Source organism: Oncorhynchus mykiss, chromosome 22 (genome assembly GCF_013265735.2).
Source record: "Oncorhynchus mykiss isolate Arlee chromosome 22, USDA_OmykA_1.1, whole genome shotgun sequence".
Taxonomy (NCBI): Eukaryota; Metazoa; Chordata; class Actinopteri; order Salmoniformes; family Salmonidae; genus Oncorhynchus; species Oncorhynchus mykiss.
This window is the reverse complement of record NC_048586.1, coordinates 25377144-25389422: the sequence shown is the minus strand read 5'-3', so window position 1 is coordinate 25389422 and position 12279 is coordinate 25377144. Positions and strand designations below refer to the sequence as shown.

General features: G+C 43.2%; 1 protein-coding gene across 4 annotated transcripts in view; it reads left to right on the top strand.

Annotated features, from left to right (window-relative positions):
* The first annotated feature begins 1944 nt into the window (after positions 1 to 1944).
* gsk3ba (glycogen synthase kinase 3 beta, genome duplicate a) overlaps positions 1945 to 12279 on the top strand; it is a 42803-nt gene continuing 32468 nt past the window's right edge. The window contains exon 1 of one of the 4 annotated variants that reach the window (XM_036958976.1): positions 1945 to 2866. In XM_036958976.1, coding sequence (XP_036814871.1) covers positions 2779 to 2866 — 88 coding nt within the window. In that variant the 5' untranslated portion in view covers positions 1945 to 2778. The remainder of the gene's footprint in view (positions 2867 to 12279) is intronic. The other 3 variants (XM_036958977.1, XM_021579311.2, XM_021579312.2) reach the window with 3 other exon arrangements.

Below are 12279 nucleotides of genomic sequence, written 5' to 3'. Positions count from 1 at the left end.
TTTGCTACTGTGTGCTGTACCTTATAGACTTTTGTAAGCGCTCTAAACTCATAAATCCAATGCTAAACAGTGAAAATGCCACCATAAAACCACCTGTTGGATTATTTGGCACTGAACTAGCTCATTAGAGCATTAAGAATTAATAAAAAACATTATTTATGTTGCATAATTCCCTTATAACACCAACCTGAGATAGACAAAAGAGCTAAACATTTTGAGTAGTGCTTTTTCTCTCCCATTCAATCATCTCTCTCCGTTCTTTCCTTAAGGCTCTTTCATTCCAGTTTGTCTTTAATACACTGATTTGTGTGTATGTGTGTGTGTGTGTATGTGTGTGTGTGTGTGTGTATGTGTGTGTGTGTGTATGTGTGTGTGTGTGTGTGTGCTCCCGCGCCCCGGGAAGTGTTTGCTTAAAGAGAAAGCAGCATCTCCCATTATTTCTGCACCACTGCCTCTGTTTCTGATGCTGGTCTTCTTTATCCTGCGTCATCACTGCTGAAAGATCACCCCGGGAAAAAAAATCTCCCTTTGATACAGCATCCTCAGATGAACATAAAATACATAAAAGAGTACAAATAAACAGCACATAAGCCCCTTTAACTTCTTAGACAGTAGATGACTTGGGTAGGGTTCTCCTGTGGAGCAACCATCAAGGATGACTCATTTCTATCCTTCAAGACAGTTTTATGTTCACGATCACATACTGTGTATAACAGTGTACCAATCACGGTGACCTGGGCTCTACAGCCTTAATGAGGATAAGCATAATGTGTGTGTGTGGCTTCACATACTGTAGGCCTACTAATGTAATGACATTGTAATGACATAATAATAGCCAATGATCCCTTACCCTCCGACTACACACACACACACACACACACACAAACAATGACAAACATTATGTGTGGAAATCAATACCCACAGCTGTAAAATCTGCACACCCAGTCAGAGAGAGATGCAGAGAGGGAGGGAGATACAGTGTGTGTGTGTGTGTGTGTGTGTGTGTGTGTGTGTGTGTGTGTGTGTGTGTGTGTGTGTGTTTCTGCAGGTGGCAGGTCTAATTGCTGTGTGTGAGTGTTGTCTTTAATTGGCATAATTACTGCTGTTTAATCTTTACTCTGGCTGGCATGCACACGCGCTCACGCACACACACACACACACATATTAGATTGCAATTTTCGCCTACCTCATGCCATTGGGTAGATTACAAGAGTTGACATAGCAACAGTGAGGGAGATATTTTACGTTGGCCCAACCCGTCACGTCATCGTGCAAAAACGGGGAGGAAGGAGCGCCCTTCTCAAATCCAACAGTAATCTGCACCTGCTCCGTCATTTTGTCAACAATGCAGCATGGTGCATCCTCCAGAAACATAAAACGTGTTTTCCATCAAATAATGTTAGCATTTTCTATCTAGTTTTCATTGGGAAGGAAGATAAAGCGCTTTTATCAAAAGCATGGGAAAACACAAAATCCTACTCATTACTTTGCTTGTGCTTCAGCACTTTTGTTTTGACCCGAATTCGCTGTTCGCTCACGCCCGGGAGGCAGCCCGGTTACAAATAAAATGCAATCAACTTTTAACGGTGCACATCTTCTCGGGCGTCTGGGTGAGATTAATCGAATCCCCGCATTGCAATTTTGCTACCGGTGCACTGTCGGTAGCAGCTGTTCAGCCATTGGTGCAAGTAGTGTGTCCCTGAGTTGGATTGGCTAAGACTGCTATCAATCCCTCTGATTACCCTGCCCATTTCCCCAGTGCCCATAACGCACGGACACGAGCCTCTGAACACCAGGGGCGGTGTCAGGGACATTATGCCATGTGTTTTACAAGAACAGCGTCCTTATTGGTCTACAGTACGGGCTATCTGCCCATCGCCAAGGGATACGCTTTGGATTGGCTGAATCGGCTACCCCAGATTCACCCTTGCGCGTGCACAACTCTCAGATTCTCTACAGTGGTTTATTTGCGTAACCCTGTCGCCACGCGCATCTACACATAAAACCAAGGCTCACAATTTACGCAAATAGCGTTACAAAGGTCCGTAGTGACAAAGACAGCGAGCTGAGGAGGAAGGAATAAAGAAGAATTTCAGGCTTGGACTGCCACTTCCCGAAGAACGAAACGCACAGAGTTTCCTCAAGACCCGATACTAGAAGACCCGTATTTGGACGTCGCGGTGTATGGAGTTGGGACACATTTGAAGGGCCGTAGAAATCGTTCACGTATTGATTGGGCAACTGGCAGATTTTTCCGTTTGAATCGTCCGTAGGGTAGGAGAGCGAGCAGCCATGGCGGTCGGGTCATTGAGTCTTCACATCGGAATATAAAGAGGAACTGCATGGCCCTGCATCTATAGGAATATACAGCAACCATTCCCCATGTCTGACCGTCTCACTTTTGTCATTTTGTGTTCAACTGTGACCACGTTAGAGAAATCAAACCAGCAGTGCAGTGGGTTTATTCGGAGGCCAGCTTCATGATTATTTTATTTGGAAGACGTGTCTCCAAGGCCTAGCAACTGAAGGAAAACGAGGGCTCAAAGGGAAATAGGATGCTTTGAATTACTGTTAGTGGACGAAAAAGGGTGACTGATAGACTAAATAACGTCTGTCAAGGCTCGTGGACAGAGGAGTTGATTTAAAAAATCATATTGTGAATAATCAAACATTCATATTAACGAACTGTTATTCTTTGGATGCAAAGGTTTAGAAAGATAAACCTACCAAGACATCTACACTCACGTAGTCTACAGTATTTGATTCGGGGATTGGATCATGTCTGGTCGGCCCAGAACCACCTCCTTCGCAGAGAGCTGCAAACCAGTGCCGCAGCCCTCGGCTTTTGGCTCTATGAAAGTCAGCAGTAAGTCTACCATTTTTAATCATCCAACTAACTTCCCAGCCTTTTGAATAAGACCAATTTTGAACTAACCTAGCAGTCTCATTGTTAAGCACATTGACTCGATGCTAGGTCTGAAAGGACAGGCAGGCTATTCCTTCTGTGTGTCCTTGCTGAGATTCTCAGGCATAGAGTGACACCCTGGTTTCTGTGGGGAGGGATCACTGTGATGTGGGGGAGAGGGGCAGGGCTGGCAGTCACCCAAACCAGCATTGTGGCAAGTGGGTCAATCTGATTTGCCTCATCATTTGCAGATTTTTCAAAGTGTCTAGTCCATCAGATCACCAGATTTATGCTAACCGATTACTGATCTCTCCAGATCGACCCAGCGCCAGGATAAAGTGACTGAGGGGGCAGTTGAAATTGCAAGGGCGTTTCTAGGATTTGAAGATATTTGGGGCTTAGCCCAAAGCCAGTAGGGGGGTCCGGGGGCAATCTCCCCCATCAAAAAATAAAAGGGAATTTCATCAGTAAAATGTATGAATGTGGTGCACTTTGAGATTAACATTGGGAAGAGAAATTACAACAACGAGAGAAGATATTTTTCAGGTAACTTGCACCTTCCCACCTGCCACAGCAGACACTGCCAGTACTCATTTATAATAGCTACTGTGGATCTCTCTTCTCTGGAACACAATACAGTGTATTGCCAAAAATCACTCAACTTCAAACAGACTCTGACCTGTCCCTCTGAGCCAAACTGATTAAATAATCCCACCATACCCAAACACCCTCTCTCACACACACGGTGCAGTAATTAGAATCCATAGAGCAGATTTAAGTAATGGTCTACTGTGTGCTCACCCCTCCTCTGTCTCTCTCATCACCTTCTCTGTGTTGTCTGTTGCTGTCTCTTGTCTACCCTCCTCTCTCGTCTTGACCTTGTAAAAGTAAATAATTGTTTTAATAGTAATTTCACAGGCCTTTTCACCTCAAATTCTTTGTAATCCATGTTTTATATTTTCACAGTCTGTATTTCACCTGTTATAAATTGTACAAATAAATACAACTAATTTAGAATATATAGAGCAGCTTGAAGTGATAGTCTGTGTTCCGTTCACTCTTCATCTGACCCCCCACTTTTTCTGTGTCTTGTCTGTTGCTGTTTCAGGTTCTTGTTTGCTACTGTCTCCTTTGTCTATCCTCTTGTTTGTTATGGCCTGTTCTGTTCTTCTGGAGTTCCTCCATCATCCTATTCATCTGTTGTGGTCTCTGTCTTGTCAGGTGTCTCTCCATCTACTCTTCTGTTGCTGTGTCTGTGTCTTGTATCTCTTTAGTTTTGCAATCCTAAACGTTCAAGGGGATACTGGGGTAGCTTAACTTGTTTTGGGCCTGTGTCTGGGTCACCTAAATCATCCTCTTCCCTACCATCCAGTTAACGGGATAATTCGGGCTGCCATCCCGTTAACGGGATAATTGTCATCAACAACCGCTGAAAGGCATAGCGCCACATTCAAATAACATTACTAAAAATATTTATATTCGTGAAATCACAAGTGCAATATAGCAAAACACAACTTAGCCTTTTGTTAATCTACCTGTCGTGTCAGATTTTGAAAATATGCTTTACAGCGAAAGCAATCCAAGCGTTTTGTAAGTTTATCGATCGCTTGACAAAACATTATGTACACCTAGCATCAAGTAGCTTGGTCACGAAAATCAGAAAAGCAATCAAATTAATCGTTTACCTTTGATCTTCGGATGTTTTCACTCATGAGACTCCCAGTTACACAATAAATATTCATTTTGTTCCATAAAGTTTATTTTTATATCCAAAATACCTCTGTTTGTTTGGCGTGTTATGTTCAGAAATCCACAGGAAAGAACGGTCACGACAACGCAGACAAATTCCAAATAGTATCCGTAATGTCCACAGAAACATGTCAAATGTTTTTTATTATCAATCCTCAGGTTGTTTTTAAAATATATACTCGATAATATATCAACCGCAACTGTCTTTTTCAGTAGGAGAGGGAAAGGCAATGGCTGCCCAAACTCTGTTACGCAAACAAAATGCTGCTGGCACCCGCCCATACAATGGCCCAATGTTATCTTTCTCACTCATTTTTCAAAATAAAAGCCTGAAACTATGTCTAAAGACTGACACCTTGAGGAAGCGATAGGAAAATGAATCTGGTTGATATCCCTTTAAATGGAGTAAAGGCAGGCTATGGAACATGGAGTTTTCAAAATAGAAGCCACTTCTAGGTTTGATTTTCCTCAGGGTTTTGCCTGCAATATCAGTTCTGTTATACTCACAGACAATATTTTGACAGTTTTGGAAACTTTAGAGTGTTTTCTATCCAATACTAATAATACTATGTATTTATTAGCAACTGAGACTGAGGAGCAGGCCGTTTTAGTTTGTACAACTTATTCATCCAAGCTACTCAATTCTGCCCCCCCCCCCCCCCCCCCCCCCAGCCATAAGAAGTTAACCTCTCTGATCTCCCAAACCCGGATCCGGTATCGTGACTACAGCCTCAAGCTCATTACCATAACGCAACGTTAACTATTCATGAAAATCGCAAATGAAATGAAATAAATATGCCATCTCTCAAGCTTAGCCTTTTGTAAACAACACTGTCATCTCAGATTTTCAAAATATGCTTCTCAACCATAGGAAAACAATAATTTGTGTAAAAGTAGCTAGCTAGCGTAGCATTTAGCGTTAGCATTAGCGTTAGCATCCAGCACGCAACATTTCAACAAAAACATAAAAGCCTTCAAATAAAATCATTTACCTTTGAAGAACTTCTGATGTTTTCAATGAGGATACTCTCAGTTAGATAGCAGATGCTCAGTTTTTCCAAAAAGATTCTTTGTGTATTAGAAATAGCTCCGTTTTATACATCACATTTGGCTACCAAAAAAACCCGAAAATTCAGTCCTCAAAACGCGAACTTTTTTCCAAATTAACTCCATAATATCGACTGAAAACATGGCAAACGTTGTTTAGAATCAATCCTCAAGGTGTTTTTCACATATCTCTTCAATGATATATCGTTCATGGAAGCATGGTTTCTCCCCTCAATCAAATGGAAAAGTACAAGCAGCTGGCAATTGCGCACCGAATTCCACGCAGGACACCAGGCGGACACTTGGAAAATGTAGTCTCTTATGGTCAATCTTCCAATGATATGCCTACAAATACGTCACAATGCTGCTAACACCTTGGGGGAACGACAGAAAGTGTAGGCTCATTCCTTGCGCAATCACAGCCATATAAGGAGACAATGGAAAACAGAGCTTCAGAAATTCTGCTCATTTCCTGGTTGACGGATCATCTTGGTTTCGCCTGTAGAATGAGTTCTGGGGCACTTACAGACAATATCTTTGCAGATTCTGAAACTTCAGAGTGTTTTCTTTCAAAAACTGTCAAGAATATGCATAGTCAAGCATCTTTTCGTGACAAAATATCGCGCTTAAAACGGGAACGTTTTTTATCCAAAAATGAAATAGCGCCCCTAGAGATCAAAGAGGTTAACCAGGTAGGCCAGTTGAGAACAAGTTCTCATTTACAACTGCGACCTGGCCAAGATGAAGCAAAGCAGTGCGACACAAACAACAACACATAGTTACACATGGAATAAACAAACGTACAGTCAATAACACAATATAAAAAGTCTATATACAGTGTGCGCAAATGCCGTGAGGAGGTAAGGCAATAAATAGGCTATAGTAGCGAAGTAATTACAATTTAGCAAATTAACACTGGAGTGATAGATGTGCAGATGATGATGTGCAAGTAGAAGTACTGGTGTGTAAAAGAGCAAAAAAGTACATTTAAAACAATATGGGGATGAGGTAAGTAGATTGGATAGGCTATTTACAGATGGGCTGTGTACAGCTGCAGCGATCGGTAAGCTGGTCAGATAGCTGATGCTTAAAGTTAGTGAGGGAGATATAAGGCTTCAGCGACTTTTGCAGTTTGTTTTTTGCAATCATTGGCAGCAGAGAACTGGAAGGAAAAGCGGCCAAAGTAGGTGTTGGGTTTGGGGATGACCAGTGAGATATACCTGCTGGAGTGTGTGTGACAGGTGGGTGTTGTTATGGTGACCAGTGAGCTGAGATAAGGCAGAGCTTCACCTACCAAAGACTTATAGATGACCTGGAGCCAGTGGGTCTGGCGACTAATATGTAGTGAGAGTCAGCCGACGAGAGCATACAGGTTGCAGTGGTGGGTGGTATATGGGGCTTTAGTGACAAAACAAATGGCACTGTGATCGACTGCATCCAGTTTGCTGAGTAGAGTGTTGGAGGCTATTTTGTAAATGACATTGCCGCAGTCGAGAATCGGTAGGATAGTAAGTTTTACGAGGGTATGTTTGGCAGCGTGAGTGAAGGAGGCTTTGTTGCAAAATAGGAAGCCGATTCTAGATTTAATTTTGGATTGGATAATGTTTAATTTGAGTCTGGAAGGAGAGTTTACAGTCTATCCAGACTAGAGGTCGACCGATTAATCGGAATGGCCGATTAATTAGGACCGGTTTCAAGTTTTCATAACAATCGGAAATCGGTATTTTTGGGCGCCGATTTGCCGATTTTAAAATAAAATATATATATATATTTTCCTTTATTTAATCTTTCTTTAACTTGGCAAGTCAGTTAAGAACACATTCTTATTTTTAATGACGGCCTAGAAACGGTGGGATAACTGCCTCGTCCATGGGCAGAACGACAGATTTTCACCTTGTCAGCTTACAGTTAACTAGTCCAACGCAATAACGACCTGCCTCTCTCTCGTTGCACTCCACAAGGAGACTGCCTGTTACGCAAATGCAGTAAGCCAAGGTAAGTTGCTAGCTAGCATTTAACTTATCTTATAAAAAACAATCAATCATAATCACTAGTTTACTACACATGGTTGATGATATTACTACATATTATCTAGTGTGTCCTGCGTTGCATATAATCTGACTGAGCATACAAGTATCTAAGTATCTGACTGAGCGGTGGTAGGCAGAAGCAGGCGCGTAAACATTCATTGAAACAGCACTCTTGTGCGTTTTGCCAGCAGCTCTTCGTTGTGCATCAAGCATTGCGCTGTTTATAACTTCAAGCCTATCAACTCCCGAGGTGGGGCTGGTGTAACCGAAGTGAAATGGCTGGCTAGGTAGCGCGCGCTACTCGCTCTGAGCCTTGGGGTGGTTGTTTCCCTTGCTATGCATGGGTAACGCTGCTTCAATGTGGTGGCTGTTGTCGTTGTGTTGCTGGTTCGAGCCCAGGGAGGAGCGAGGAGAGGGACGGAAGCTATACTGTTACACTGGCAATACTAAAGTGACCATAAGAATATCCAATAGTCAACGGTTAATTAAATACAAATGGTATAGAGGGAAATAGTCCTATAATTCCTATAATAACTACAACCTAAAACTTCCAATATTGAAAACTCATGTTAAAAGGAACCATCAGCTTTCTTATGTTCTCATGTTCTGAGCAAGGAACTGAAACGTTAGCTTTCTTACATAGCACATATTGCACTTTTACTTTCTTCTCCAACACTTTGTTTTTCATTATTTAAACCAAATTGAACATATTTTATTTTTTACTGAGGCTAAATTGATTTTATTGATGTATTATATTAAGTTAAAATAAGTGTTCATTCAGTATTGTTGTAATTGTCATTATTACAAATACATAAAAAAATAAAAATAATAATCGTCCGATTAATCGTTATTGGCTTTTTTGGTCCTCCAATAATCGGTATCGGCGTTGAAAAATCATATTAGGTCGACCTCTAATCCAGACACCTAGGTATTTGTAGTTGTCCATATATTCTATGTCAGAACCGTCCAGAGTTGTGATGCTAGTCCGGCGTGCGGGTGAGGGCAGCGATCGGTTGAAAAGCATGCATTTAGTTTTACTAGCGTTCAAGAACAGTTGGAGACCACGTAAGGAGTGTTGTATGGCATTGAAGCTCATTTGGAGGTTTAACACAGTGTCCAAAGAAGGGCCAGATGTATACAGAATGGTGTCGTCTGCGTAGAGGCGGCTCAGGGAATCAAACGCAGCAAGAGCGACATTGTTGATATAAAGGGAGAAAAGAGTCGGACCTGAGAATTGAACCCTGTGGCACCCCCATAGAGACTGCCAGAGGTCAGAGGCTGAGGTGCAAGGGCTATATCTGTTCTTAGTGCTACATTTTTTGAAAGAGGCATGCTTATTTAAGATGGTGAGGAAATTACTTTTAAAGAACGACAAGGCACCCTTTACTGACGGGATGTGGTCTATATCCTTCCAGGATACCCGGGCCAGGTCGATTAGAAAGGCCTGCTCGCATAAGTGTTTTAGGGAGCGTTAGACAATGATGAGGAATGTTTGTTTGACCGCGGACCCATAGCGGATGCAGGCAATGAGGCAGTGATCGCTGAGATCCTGATTGAAAACAGCAGAGGTATATTTGGAGGGCAAGTTGGTTAGGATAATATCTATGAGGGTGCCCATGTTTAAGGATTTAGGGTTGTACCTGGTGGGTTCCTTGATAATTTGTGTGAGATTGGGGGCATCTAGTTTAGATTGTTGGACTGCCGGGGTGTTAACCATATCCCAGTTTAGGTCACCTAACAGAACGAACTCTGAAGATAGATGGGGGGAAATCAATTCACATATGGTGTCCAGGGCACAGCTGGGAGCTGAGGGGGGGTCTATAACAGGTGCTAACAGTGAGAGACTTATTTCTGGAGAGATTCATTTTTTAAATTAGAAGCTCGAACTGTTTGGGCATAGAACTTTGCAGGCTATCTCTGCAGTATATTGCAACTCCTCCCCCTTTGGCAGTTCTATCTTGACGGAAAATGTATTTGGGGATGGAAATCTCAGAATTTTTGGTAGCCTTTCTAAACCAGGATTCAGACACGGCAAGGACTTCGGGGTTGGCGGAGTGTGGTAAAGCAGTGAGTAAAATAAACTTAGGGAGGAGGCTTCTGATGTTACATGCATGAAACCAAGGCTTTTACGGTTACAGAAGTCAACAAATGACAGCGCCTGGGGACATGCAGGGCCTGGGTTAACCTCCACTTCACCTGAGGAACAGAGGAGGAGTAGGATGAGGGTACGGCTAAAAGCTATCAAAACTGGTGATCTAAGGCATTGGGGACAGAGAATAAAAGGAGCAGATTTCTGGGCGTGGTAGGATAGATTCAAGGCATAATGTACAGACAGGGTAGGGTGCGGGTACAGTGGAGGTAAACGTAGGCATTGAGTGACGACGCACTAGTTATGCTGGGTGAGGTCACCGCATGTGTGGAAGGTGGGACAAAAGGGGTATCTGAGGCATGTTGAGTGGGACTAGGGGCTCCGCAGTGAACTAAAACAATAACTATCCTTAACAACAGTATACAAGGCATATTGACATTAGAGACATAAAGCAATCACAGGTGTTGATTGGGAGTGCTAGATAAGACAACGGGTAAGAGAACAACAGCTAATCAGCTAAGACAACAACAACAGGTAAAATGGCGATGAATGGGCAGAGAAGGTCAGTTAACTACACACAGGGCCTGCGTTCGAGGCTGGGGCTGACAGATAAACAAAATGGAGTACCGTGATTAATGAACAGTCCAGCGAACAGCAAGAGATGAAACAGGGAAGCCGCTAGCTGGTCGTTACTACGCTAGCAAGCGGGAGACACGGCGTTCAGAATTTGCTGTTCTAAGTGCTCCATTGGCCTGCCGTTCCATTGGCCTGCTGTGGCCTCCTCCTGGCTCATTTTAAAGGTAGCACGTTGGAGGTGCAACATGTCATTAGTTTGTCTTTAATGGGCAACTGCACTTCCTGATATGGCCTCATTTTAGATTTGGTTCATTACGAAATGCTAGCGGCCATGACTGACGTGAGTTGGTTTTGGAGTGTGGTTTGATGTGCGTGTCGCGTGTGTGTTCGCAGGTGGGAAGTGTTAGCCAAATGATTTTGCCAATTTCCTTCAGTCTGCTGGCGTGCAACCTGACATTGACTTTGGATAGCCTATCTCTGGGGCTAGTTAGGGACCGTCAATAAATTACACAATGTAAATGAGACAATATTTTCATGTTGCATGCTTTCAATATTCAAATAAAATTTTATTTGTCACATACACATGGTTAGCAGATGTTAATGCGAGTGTAGCGAAATGCTTGTGCTTCTAGTTCCGACAATGCAGTAATAACCAACAAGTAATCTAACTAACAATACCAAAACTACTGTCTTATACACAGTGTAAGGGGATAAAGAATATGTACATAAGGATATATGAATGAGTGATGGTACAGAGCAGCATAGGCAGGATACAGTAGATGGTATCGAGTACAGTATATACATGAGGTGAGTATGTAAACAAAGTGGCATAGTTAAAGTGGCTAGTGATACATGTATTACATAAGGATGCAGTCGATGATATAGAGTACAGTATATACGTATGCATATGAGATGAATAATGTAGGGTAAGTAACATTATATAAGGTAGCATTGTTTAAAGTGGCTAGTGATATATTTACATCATTTCCCATCAATTCCCATTATTAAAGTGGCTGGAGTTGAGTCAGTGTGTTGGCAGCAGCCACTCAATGTTAGTGGTGGCTGTTTAACAGTCTGATGGCCTTGAGATAGAAGCTGTTTTTCAGTCTCTCGGTCCCAGCTTTGATGCACCTGTACTGACCTCGCCTTGTGGATGATAGCGGGGTGAACAGGCAGTGGCTCGGGTGGTTGATGTCCTTGATGATCTTTATGGCCTTCCTGTAACATCGGGTGGTGTAGGTGTCCTGGAGGGCAGGTAGTTTGCCCCCGGTGATGTGTTGTGCAGACCTCACTACCCTCTGGAGAGCCTTACGGTTGAGGGCGGAGCAGTTGCCGTACCAGGCGGTGATACAGCCCGCCAGGATGCTCTCGATTGTGCATCTGTAGAAGTTTGTGAGTGCTTTTGGTGACAAACCAAATTTCTTCAGCCTCCTGAGGTTGAAGAGGCGCTGCTGCGCCTTCTTCACGATGCTGTCTGTGTGAGTGGACCAATTCAGTTTGTCTGTGATGTGTATGCCGAGGAACTTAAAACTTGCTACCCTCTCCACTACTGTTTCATCGATGTGGATAGGGGGGTGTTCCCTCTGCTGTTTCCTGAAGTCCACAATCATCTCCTTAGTTTTGTTGACGTTGAGTGTGAGGTTATTTTCCTGACACCACACTCCGAGGGCCCTCACCTCCCTGTAGGCCGTCTCGTCGTTGTTGGTAATCAAGCCTACCACTGTTGTGTCGTCCGCAAACTTGATGATTGAGTTGGAGGCGTGCGTGGCCACGTAGTCGTGGGTGAACAGGAAGTACAGGAGAGGGCTCAGAACGCACCCTTGTGGGGCCCCAGTGTTGAGGATCAGCGGGGTGGAGATGTTGTTGCCTACCCTCACCACCTG